Raw genomic sequence first — 12,044 nt, forward strand, 5'->3', positions numbered from 1 at the left:
GAGAGAGCAGAGGTTTCCCCAGCTCCCTCTCTTTGTGTTCTGCAGCCCTGTCCTGGCCTGTGCTGAGGGCTCTGAGCAGTGACAAATCATCACAAAAATACTCCTTGAACTGCAGAGAGCCATTGAGGTTTGCAGCTGTGCAGGGTGTGTGGCACAGACCATGATCAGCCATCCAGACAGCAAGGTGTTCTACAGGGAAAAACAGTCATAAGTCAACAACTAGGTCTGTTTTTAGCCAAATTTTATTGTAAATTTCTTTTGAAGGACATTCTAATTATTTACAAATTATAAAATTTACAATTAAAAAAGAAATTGGGATCATGATCATCAACTACAGCAAGTCCAGTTTTGTGAAAAAATATATTCAAAAATTAAATATCAAAAGAAAGTTAAGTTCATTATGAAAAAAAAAACCCACCTTCCATAAATTATTTTGCAGAAATGCTCAAGACACTGACAGAGTATTTTAACACCTTTGCTAATACTGGCTTTGGGTGCTTGGAATCCAGTCCTGAGGAGCCACTGCTGGGGCACAGCCAGACCCGCTGGGGGCTCCAGGGAGTTTGTACCTTCCAGGGAATTGCAGGAGCTCTGGGAACACAGCCTGCAGTTCAACAGCCCACAGGCTGGAGGAACAGCTCTTCTAGATCCTGCTGCTGCCTCATTTCTGTACAGTTTAAACACCAGCGGTGCAGTGCAGTGAAAAAGCAGCAGGACTTGCCCTGGCAGCAAGCTGGGGTGGCAGAGTGGAGTTCTCAGAGAGCCCCCTGAGCTGCAGGAAACCACAGCGACCTTTGCATGGCAGCACAGGAGCTGCCAGGGCTCTGCTCCCCACTGCTCCTGCCAGGAGAATCCCCCACTCAGCTTCCCTCGGGACAGAGGCAGCCCAAGGAGGAGTTTGTGTTTGTGCTGAGCAGTCCCAGCCCAGTGCAGGCATCTCAGCCCCACCATCCTGGCACAGCTCTGCTGCCCTGGAGCCTCCAGGGCACAAAGCCACAGGCAAAAAGCCCCTCACTTGCTCCCAAAGTCCCACTGCCACGAGGGGACCAAGCGGTGCCACTGTCTCTGTTCTCAAAGTGCACTGGCCCTCCCCAAGCAGCAGCTGGAAAATGCCCAGAGCAAAGCAGTGACAGCAACAGTGACAGCAACAGTGACAGCAGTGTCACTGCTGATAAATACAGAAAAGCAGCAGCCAGCTCCCACCTGCAGCCAGGGCCTCTCTGTGGCACTGCCAGTTCCAGCTGCCTCCCAGACACAGCCAGCTGGGATCACACTTTCAACTCTTCTCCACTATTAGAGGAAAAGTGATCTTACAGACAAAATATTGTCTCCCACTCCTTTGGTTTTTCCTATTTTCTAAAATTTCCATTCTTCTGCCAGCAGCTGCCTGTGTACAGAGAACCTGTTCAGACACAGACACCTGTTCTTAAACAGACACATCTGATCAGTAGTTTCATGCTCCTCCCTTTGCTTGGAATCACACAAACATTTACAGCTACAGTAGAAAAAAAAAATCCAAAAGCAGACCAGAATAAACAGCATTTTCTTCTGGCGATGAGCTACAGTGGGCAGGTTCCCACCCTGCTTATTAATAGTATTTTGGAGATTAAAAAGCAGACACTGTGTTCTAAAATACTCCTCATTGGCAGCTGTAGTCATTATCCCAAAACACTAATGGCATCAGACCTTACCTGGCGTGCTGTGCTGCATTTTCTTCCACAGCCTCTGCCACATTATGCTAAAGAAGAAACAGCACATTCACCAGCTAAAACAGTAACACAGGAGAAGTGAAGCCACGAAATCAAACCCCTTTTTAGGGCAAGGAAAAGCAGATGCTGTGTCACTACACCAACCCTGGTTTGGGTTAAAGGATTGGTTAACCAACTTCCACTCTTCTGTACCAACAAGCCCAAACCTGTCAGTCCAGAGGTCAGGTCTAAAACTATTTCTTTCTCCCCTCAACCCAGCAAGTACCACCTCAGTTACTGGCTCTCACAGTAACTGGTCAGTTCTGTGGTCATCTCCAAGCCCCTGCTCAGGGGTGGCAGAGCCAGATCATAAAACATCCTCCTTCCAAAAGGGTTAAACTGTACCTGGCAACTCAGGATCAGAAAGGCACTTCAGATATTCCTGTGGTTTGGTCTGGTCTCAAGGAAAGCTCCAGCAGCCATGTCCAGCACAACTCAGTGGGACTTAGTGCCATGCCAGCTCTGGCCCAGCTGGAAGAGCAGCAGCAACTCTAGGAAGGATTTCCCACCACTCACTCACCTGGCTTAGCCTTGCAGAGGAGCCACAGGCACATGGTTTTTTGAAAGAGCCATATTATTCACATTATATCTGAGTACAGTGGTTTAATTCCCATTCACTGGGCCTGCCTCAGGGTGGTTTTTATGTTGCCTGCCCAGCAGTGACCATTCCCACAGCTCTGAGCCGTGGTGCCCGCAGGAGCAGCAGGAACAGGAGCCCAGCTGGCTCTGGCTGTGACACAGCCCTGTGTCCCCTGCTCTGCCACAGCCACTGCTCCCTCCCGCTCCTCCACTGGCTCTCAGCAGTGGGGTTTTCCTCCCCAGCGCTGCTGCTCGTGTTGCCAGACAGTTTGACAGAGATTGTCTGTGGGATGAGCTGCTCTAAGCAGCCCGATGGAGCAGTGGGAGCAGGCAGTGCCTCAGAGCCATGCAGAGCTGTCCCCCCCAGCCTGCAGCACCTGGGCAAAGCCTGCAGCTGCTCCGTGGCCCCGTAGGTGACCCCAGCTCAGATCAGCCGCTCCGTCGGGGGCATCTTGATCACGTTCCACATTTCCACTCGAGCCCCATCCTTCTCCTGCCGGCTCGGGCTGTAGGTTCCCTGAGTTGCTCTCCTCCTCTTCATGGCAATTGCCGTGGCTACAACCAGGGCAAGGAGCAGGGCAGCCCCTGCAGCCCCGACTGCTCCCACCACGGAGGAGTGGCTGAGGTGTGCCCACACTCGCTGCTGCGGTAGAACAGGGAGTTACTCAGAGCTTCCAACAGGACGCTGCTGCATTTCACACCCCTCAGTCCCTCAGCTGCGCTGTGCTGACAGCGGTGCAGGGCAGGAGCTCCCTCTCCCCTGTCCCCTCCCTGTCCCACAGAGCCTAGGGAATGCAGAGGAGATTGGTGACTTTTCCTGCTCCTCTCCCCTCCATGCACACCCAAAGTCCAGCATCTAGCAGCTCCAGCACTGCCCAAACCCTGGAGTCCTGCCTGCCCCTTCCCTGTGCGGTACCCATGGGAATGTCTAACAGCACCACATTCAACACTGATTTACACAAGGATTTTGATCATTCCTGACAATTCCCTGTAACACTGGGCTGTCACAGGGCAGGAGGTCACAGCTGCTGTTGCTGTTGAAGACTGTGAAAACCTCACACACCTGAGCTGAAAGAGTTTGAATGTTTCTCAGCTGTTAACAAAACCAGAGCAGAATACACAAACCAGCCATGACCCTCCTCAGCTCCTGAGGGACCCAGGGAGCTGAACCTGCACAGGTGCCTCAGGTCACCCTGCCTTGGAAAGCAGACTCAATGTGCCACTCCTGCCTGCGAGGGGCTGGAGCCAGAGTGACTTCAGCTCCTGCTGAGGTGAGCAATGGGCATCCAGGGCAGGGCAGGAGGGAGGGCAGAGGCTCCCTTGGAGCCACTGGGGTGCAGCAGTGCCAGGGCCCAGCTGGGGTGGCGTTCTCAGGCACTGCTGCCTCGTGTGGAACATCCATGTCCTCGTGACCAGGCCTGAGGGGAATGGGATGGGATGGATCTGCTGCTGCCAGTGCTGGAGGAGCTCAAGGTCCAGGCAGACCTCGCAGGTGCAGGTCCTGGGCACGGCAGGGCCTAGATTAGGCGCTCTTCGGGTGGCACCTTTAGGACACTGTCCATCTCCAGCCGAGCTCCTGCCACCTCCTGCTGGCTCGGGCTGTAGGTCCCCTCGGACTGGCGCCTCTTCCTTGCCGTGAGAATCATGAATATGAGACCAATACTGAGGAGCAGCACAGAGCCACAGGCTACAGGGACAGCTACTTCAATTAGTGGGGAGGGGAAGAGAGCACCTGGAGTCCCTTTCTGTAAAAGAAATTAATGGAGAAACAATGAAACTCCAGTGGTTACAATAACTGCAATAATTGACCCAAATGGTCAGATTAGAGGGAAAAGGATTTTTAGAAAAGCAAAAATAGCACTTTTTCACACCAGGACAGCCCCTTAGGATGTAAATGCTAGTTTACTCAGCATCTACAGTGGGAGTCTTTAAAGGTGCCTTCTTATCAATATCAGAATCAAATGCATGGGTGCCACTGGCAAAGTTGTGACCAATGTTGCAGAAAAAACAAAAGAATAAATCCTATAAAGTTAATGCAGAGCAATGTGAATTTTCAGTAACCCCAAAAAAATTTCCCAAAGCAGGGGAATGATACTAAAAAATTCAATGATGCCTGTAATGGCAAAGCAGAGAATTGATTTAGCTGTTAAACCGAAACAGAATTGAAGAACGTGCAGCAGGAAGGGGAAGATATTATAAAGGTCAGGATATGGATGGGAGATGGAGATGATAAAAAAGCCTAAGTACTGAGGAAAGAAATGAGAATTCTCTAGATTCTGGTGGAATGAAGGATGGCATGGAAGACAACAAGTAACTAAAAACAACTGTGGAAGTTTTGTCATGAAAAAAAGCTTTAAGATTACAATAAACTTAAAATTAAGAAATATTTCTTATTGCTAACAATGGTATCAGCCACCTTACAGCTAAAACCAAAACAATTCAAGCTGGATTATTTACAGCTTTTGGATGCCATTCAGTTTGTGTTCATGTCATAATGCAAAGAAGGAACATTCCCCAAGGATCTGGAAGTCTTTCTGCCCTTTCCAAATGCCTGAAGTTCAGGTGTGTTCCCTGAGCCTGCCCAAAGCCAAGCACCATGCAGGGTTAGTTCTGGACCATGCAGGTTAGTCCAGCACCACGAGGGCCCAGCAGGGCAGCCCTGGAGCTGCTGCTGTGGGAGGGAGAGCAAAGGGAGCTCAGCTGAGCTCCAGCTATCCCTGTGGCACTGAGCACCATCCCAGCCCCTCCCTGCCCCACCAGGGCCTGGCCTTGCAAGGGGGAAAGGAAAGAGTGAAGAAAAACAGCAGTTGATGAAAATGAATACAAGGAACCCACAGGAAGTGTCCTGGGGCAGAGGAGATGGAGATGCCTGAAGGAGTCTGTGCATGCAAACTGGAAATGTCAGGGTGACCTTGGCACGTGCATTACAGAGCCCTGGGAACAGCAACAGCAGCAAACCCCGCCTGGCACACAGCCCTTTCCATGCAGGATGGGTTAGTACATTCCCAGGTTACCCAACAAGCTACCTGTCCATGCAAGAGCTCACAGAGAAAGCAGGGTATGGATCCCATCTGCCCCAGGAAGGATCCCAGTCCCACCCAGAACACTTGGATTAGGCACACAGGGACAGCTCAGCCGGGCTGGGGCAGCTCAGGGCAGGACTTGGCTTTTCACACAGACCTGAACCACTCTGGGCCTGACTTTATCCAACTTCCCTTCTCCAAAAATCCACTTCTACTTAGATGACCTTTGGAGAGGGAAGGTGCTTTGTAACTCATCCAAGATAAAACACCAAATGAAATTCCATTCTCCAGGAACCTGGGCCAACTGCAGTAGTTGGATTACTGTCCAAAGAGTTGTGAAATCTATGGAAATGTGCAGAGACAGCCCCAAAGGACATACAGCAGCACATGCAGATACTGAGGAGTATTTGCTGCAGTTGTTTATATGCTGGAGACCAACAAGCAGCAGCACTGCAGCAAAAAAGCATTCAGCATTTCCCAGCTGTGCTTTAGGCTGGACACGAGCAGGGCCAGCCTCAGCAGGACCCCAGAGCCCCCTCCCCCCGGGCAGTGTGCAGGGACAGCAGGAGCCCCAGCAGAGCACAGTGCTTACGTTGATGTCGCAGCGCTCGCCGGTGTAGCTGGCGCTGCACACACACTCGTATCTGTTCTCAGAGTCCTGGCAGGTGCCACCATTCTGGCACGGGTTTGGGTCACACTCGTTTATGTTGATTTGACAGCTGGAAAGGAAATTGTATTAGAATTGTCACATACATTCTTGTGCCATAGAACACAAGATCATCCAGTCTAAAAAGGCCTCTTTTGTTTGAAAAGCACCTGTTGCAGCTTTTCCAGGCACTTTCTCCAAAGAACATTAAATTCTCCCCCGTTCACACCAACCCTCCTGTTGTGGTTTCTGTGGGACTGAGGCCAGCACAGGTCTCCAGCACAGGTAGTGTGCTTGAAAAACTTAGAAGCAGTTCTCACTGCAAAAACTGGTGTTGGCAGCTGAATGATCTGAAGCCTCCCTCTGCTGCAGGTAACAGCTCATGTTCCCTTTAGGAGCAGCTGTTTGACTGGCACAACAACATGGAGGAGGATGAAGCAGTGGCCCTGCTCAGCCACCCCACAGAGATCAGGATGGGAGCACTGGCTTTCCCACACCATCCCAAAGCAGCACTTACTTCCTTCCAGTGAAGCCAGGCCTGCAGGAGCAGTTGGCTCCCCAGCTCTCAGTGATGCACCTGCCACCGTTCAGGCAGGTGAAGTTCTTGCCACACTGCTGAGGGGGGAATGGCCACCTGGGGAGAGCAAGAAACAGCCTTTAGAGCACTCAAGTTTTGGGGAAGGGCAGAGTGTTCTGGGGCTCAGGGGGAATGGGGATGGCAAGGGTCATAAACACAGTCATTGGTATTTCTAGGAAGGAGTTTGACACAAGTGGAGAAGGGAATAGTCCCAGAAATCGTTTGTAAAATCTTGGATCATGCCCAGAGAACAGACAGGAGCTCTATCAGCACTCAGAATCTCAGACAGGCCTGTTCTTGCTAATGAAAATATAAGCAGGGACAGGACAGTGCTGGAACAGTACAGCCAGGCACCAGGAAAATCATCCTGGATAGATCAGGTAACTGAAACTCAGCCATGTCAGTATTTAACTCCATGTTCCATTTCAACTTGCACAAGCTGTTTTGTTTTAAATCAGTACAGGAATATGGCAGAGGGGAGTCAAATCCCAGAGATGATGGACTTCTTGGGGAGTGCTAGAGGAAAGGGACAACAGGCCAGACTACTTGCCCTTCAAACAGCTCTGAAATGTAGCATGGTGATTAACCCACATCAAAAGGAAGGATCCTTACCCTGTACCAGGCTGAGCCCCTGGCAGTGAGGATTTGGACCTGGACAGCACTTTCCAAGTCACAGCAGAATTTAGGTGCTTTACCTACCAGATGCTTGCAATGAAAACTTTTCCCAAAGTGTCTCAAAGTAAAAAGTCCAGTTTATCTGGGGGCTCCTCTGCCCCTGTATCAAGGCAGCCACGGCACTTACTCGCAGCGAGGTCCGGAGTACTGAGGAGGGCACTTGCAGGAGTATCCATAAACGCCATCGACGCAGGTGGCGCCGTTCAGGCACTGGTGCCGCACGCAGTCGTCCACGTTGATGTCACACCTCTTGCCGATGAAGCCCCGGAAGCACTCGCACTGGAAGTCTGCCACGGCATCCACGCAGTCCCCGTGCACGCAGGGGCTGGGCTGGCAGTCGTCGATGTTGGCCTCGCAGCGCTGCCCCGCCCAGCCCGGGCTGCAGCCGCAGCGGAAGGCGTTGAACAGATCCTCGCAGGTGCCGGCGTTGAGGCAGGGGCTGGAGGAGCACACGTCGGCCCCGGAGCAGCCCAGCTGCACGCTGCCCCTGCCGGCCCGCTGGAACTGCTCGGGCTGTGGGTACGGCTGGTGCGCCGGGAAGGGCAGGAAGATGCCCCCGATCTGCACCTGGCCCAGGCAGCCGGTGAAGTTTTCAGCCAGAATGACCAGCGCGTTATTCTTGAGGAAGTCCAAGTTCCCAGCATTTCCCGGCAGAGTCACATTCACCGACCCATCCAAGCGGAGCAGCCACCTGGAGGAGAGTGCAGTTGGCTCCTCCATGGACACGGAGATGCTGTGCCAGGCCCCGTCTGTGATGGGCTGTGGGCTCAGGAAGCTGACACCCTCGATGCTGTTCCCACTCCTGATGTCAACCAGCAGGGAGGAATTCTTAATGGCTACCTGGAGGGAATCCACCTCTTCCACAGCCCGAAGCAAAACAGCATCTTCATCCCTGGTCCTGAAGTCCATGTGGAGGCTGCTCAGAGTCCTGGTCACTGATGCGTTGGTGGTAAATTCAATGGCAGCATAACTATTAAATGTTGCATTAGCCAGACCTATAAATAAAGGGAGAGAGCACGAGGGATTTGAAAGACGGTTGGTGTCCTGTTTGAACCAGACCAATGGCACACCCCTGGCAGGTTCTCTCCCTAAGAACCCATAAGCTTAGCGTGAGCAGGATTACAGGCGAGCTGCTGGCAGCCTTAAAGCTCTTCCTGTTTACAATTGCACCTCCCGTAATAATATCCAGCTTTTAGGTAGCAATTTTCACTCCTCAGCTGGGCTCTGCCACACCTGGGGGCAAGCCCAGAGCCCTTGCTGCCTGCAGGAGGTTGTACCTGGGTACCACTCGTGTCCTTTTTGCAGCATGTGTTTGTATTGTTTTCAACAGCACAACCTGGGAGTATTGATTATAGACAGGGAACATGGGGGGTTTTACCAACACACAGGCAGGAGAACAGAACTTACACACATATCCTGCCACAACGTCTATGCAGGTGGTGGCTTCAGGACATGGGTCACTTTCACACCAGACTTTCTCTTCGCAAAATTTCCCAGTGAAATTTGCTGGACAGCTGCAATGGAAATCATTCCAAGTGACAATGCATCTGCCCCCATTCTGACATGGCTCAGACTGAAAAACAAAACAGGGGAATTTAGGGGCAGAGTAATTCATCTTTAGGTCTAAGAAAATTTGGTAGAATTTTGACAATTGAGCACGAGCAGCATTTGAATTAAGAGAGGAGGAAAATAAAACAGCAGCTCAGCAGCAGTGAGGGAAGCACAAGGATCTCTGTACAAGAAATTCCTGAGCCCCTGCTTCCCCCTTGCACAGCACTGACCAACAGGAACTCCAGCAATTCGGCAAAGAACAAGGCACAAAAGCACAGGTGAGGAACAGATGAAACAAACTGTGATGCTCCCAAGGAGTTTGCAAATTTCTGTCACTGGAAGGACACTCCTGACACCACAGGTGTGACAATACTTCAGAGTAAGAAGGGCAAGATGAGGGGGTATGGGCTCCCCATCACCAGGTATGCCAGAGAGGAGAACCAGGCTCTGATCCAAGGGCACATGGAGACAGCTTCTTCAGCTGCTGTTGCTGAAGTGGCAGATTCCTGGGGAAGAGGTTGTTGTGCAATTGGAACAGGATGAAGGGAGGAGCTGGCAAGGTTACAGGTTAGAGAGGGGAGTCTGGAACCTATGTGGGCTCAGCAAAGTGGAGATGGACAGCACTAAAGTCCCTGCCCAAGTTCTAAAACCCTCAAAAACTACAAGGGAGCTTGAGAAAGCTCACTGTTTAAATCATATGTAGCATACTGAGTGAGGTGGGAGCACACAGAACCATGTGTTCTTCAAGACATCAAAAAAACTTCTCCTCTTTCTGATATCAGCAACAGCCAAACTTTTGTGTAATCACAGAACTACAACAAACCCCTGCACACACAGAGACAAACAAGACACAGCACATACCTTGCAGGTGTCATCAGAGATGCAGCCATTCACAAGATTCCTAGTTTGAGTCCCATTGAGTTCCTCTGGCAGACTGTCATTCTCCACCTGGAAAAACTGCACCTGGTGGCTGTTGAGTTGAATGTCCTGCAAACAGCCCTTGAAATAGCCCCCCCAGAGCTCAGCACTGTCGGGGTTCGGGTGTCCCCCAATGAACACTTCTGAGCCAGCTAGCAGGGGTTGTGCTGAGAGCTGCCCCAGCTCCACATACGTGTCTGACTGCAGAGCACCAACAGAGCCTCCCTGGAAAGACAGGGCTACCAAATGTCTTCTCCCATCAACCACATTCCCTGGGAAGGTCACAGTGTCCGTAGGTGACATCTCTATGCTCAGCTGGCCATCCCTCAGGTACAGGGTGAGGCAGGGATCTGTCCCATTGCAGAGCTGCAGTAACAAACCATTGGGCTTCCGACTCCGCAGGAAAAAGGAGAGGTTGAAGTCTGCACCAAGGCTGTCAGAAAGGGTGTAAGAGGCAAAGCTGGTGGAATTCTCTAGGCCAAATGTTGCTGCTGGGTGCTCTGGAAGAGAAAAGAAACAGACTTCAGCTCACAGATAAAGGGAACGCAGCTGGCACAGGGATGCAGCTTCTTAGGAATGGAGCAAATGTTTCTTCTCAAGGTTTTCCATGTGTGCCAGAGTAACCATGCTCCTCTCCACAGGTCTGTGAAATTAAAAAGTAAGTGAATGTATCCCTGCTTCCCCTGGAGGGCACAAATTCAAGTAGCATGGGAGTGAAACACAAGTCTAGCAGAGCCCTTGCCAATCCAGCAGATTTACTCAAGGACTTTTGAGATACAAAGTTGCTTTTAAAATTTGTAAATTTGGTAATAGCAGTACATGCCATGTTTACAGCTCAGAAGTGTCAAAAAAAGCCCCTGGAACAATACTAATACAAGCCTTACTAAAGCAAAAAATGCAAATAGATAAGATTTTAATTCAAAATTGTCAAAGAGCTTCCTTTAACACTTTATAGTTTATCTATAAAGTAATACATGTCTATTCATCCTCAACTCAGAAGCTCAAGATCAACTTTTCACAGAAAAACAAGTTAAGTTCCCTACTCCCCTGCATTCACACAGATCTGTTACAAAGGTGAAGTCAGAGCCTCTGGCTCAATGAGGAATAACCTGCACCACAAAACTGACAGTCATTCCTGCAGGAGCAAGTGACAGGAAAGGAATCAATGAGAATTTTTATTCACAGAGGTTTTTGCTTTATTTGTCCCCCAGACAAGTAGAAAACACTGTTTCCAGAGCTAACATCCAAGATTCTCTAGTACCTGTGGAGCTGGCAGGTGTTAATCCCGTGGCACTTACCGTATGAGCAAGCTGGGCCCCCGTAGGGCCTGGCACAGTCACACCTGAAGGTGGCCCAAAGGTCCACACAGAGCCCTCCGTGGAAGCAGGGCTGGGAGAGGCACCACTCCGTGCGGTCACAGCCTGCCTTCACCGGGCTCGACTCCCCCAGCGGCAGATCCGCCGGCAGCACAGCCTCAGCGTCCACCTGCAAGTCTTCCAGGCAGCCCACAAAGCCTTGCTGGCTCCGTGTGTTGTTGGCCATGGCATCCTCAGCACCTCCAATATACAGATTGAGGAAGGCAGGTGGGATCAAAGCAGTGCTGGGTGGGACAGGAGAGCTCTGCAGGCAGACCCCAGCCTCACAAGAGCCGTGCCAGAGCTTCAGCTGCACCGTGCTGTGCGCAACAACTTCCACTTTATGCCACTGGCCATCGTCCACTCTCAGCCCCTCGAGGAGCAGCGGGTAGCCAACATCCTCCCTCCTCAGCTCTGCATGCAGGATGCCATCCAAGAGCTCCAGGAACAAGTACTCAGCTTCATGGCCTCGGTAAAAAAGGACAGCGCTGGGCAAGGTGGTTCGGAAGCGGAGGGACACGCTGGCTCCTCCTGCGCCCCTCCCGCTCTCACTGTTCTCGGGCAGCTCAATGAGGAGATACCCTCTGGAAGCAAAGGAAAACGTTGTTGGTGTCGAGCATGTGGCATCAGAGAAACCAGGCTGGCACTGGCACAGGTGGCCATGGCTCTCAGCTTGGTAGGTTGGGATGCACAAGGCCTCGTTTTGGCAGTCGTGTGTCTGGCACCCAGTGAGCTGGACAGAGCAGTTCTTCCCTCCCCACGTAATGCCATCCTGGCCAGGGGCACAGTGGCAGGAATAGTCAGCAATGCCATCCTCACAGACAGCTCCATTCTTGCAGGGACCCTCCTCACACTCATTGATGTTAACAGCACATTCCACACCTGTGAAAGAGATTTAGAGATGGGATCTCACTGTGGGATCTCACTGTGGGACTGGGATGCCCTCCCAGAGCCTGCCAGGCACAGCCCTCC

General features: G+C 51.4%; 1 protein-coding gene across 8 annotated transcripts in view; it reads right to left on the reverse strand.

The window, feature by feature from the left end:
* Positions 1-224: 224 nt before the first annotated feature.
* The window catches only part of CRB2 (crumbs cell polarity complex component 2), a 55,394-nt gene continuing 43,574 nt past the window's right edge, over positions 225-12,044 (reverse strand). For 6 of the 8 annotated variants that reach the window (XM_085076708.1, XM_085076711.1, XM_085076707.1 and 3 more), the window contains 7 exons: positions 11,016-11,954; positions 9,661-10,217; positions 8,656-8,821; positions 7,376-8,243; positions 6,514-6,630; positions 5,943-6,069; positions 3,266-4,072 (listed from right to left, as the gene is read on the reverse strand). In XM_085076708.1, the coding sequence (XP_084932834.1) occupies positions 3,845-4,072; positions 5,943-6,069; positions 6,514-6,630; positions 7,376-8,243; positions 8,656-8,821; positions 9,661-10,217; positions 11,016-11,954 (3,002 nt within the window). In that variant the 3' untranslated portion in view covers positions 3,266-3,844. Of the gene's footprint in view, positions 2,971-3,265; positions 4,073-5,942; positions 6,070-6,513; positions 6,631-7,375; positions 8,244-8,655; positions 8,822-9,660; positions 10,218-11,015; positions 11,955-12,044 lie in introns of those variants that run through there. The other 2 variants (XM_085076704.1, XM_085076705.1) reach the window with 2 other exon arrangements.

Source organism: Lichenostomus cassidix, chromosome 17 (assembly GCF_008360975.1).
Source record: "Lichenostomus cassidix isolate B80296 chromosome 17, HeHo_3.0, whole genome shotgun sequence".
Taxonomy (NCBI): Eukaryota; Metazoa; Chordata; class Aves; order Passeriformes; family Meliphagidae; genus Lichenostomus; species Lichenostomus cassidix.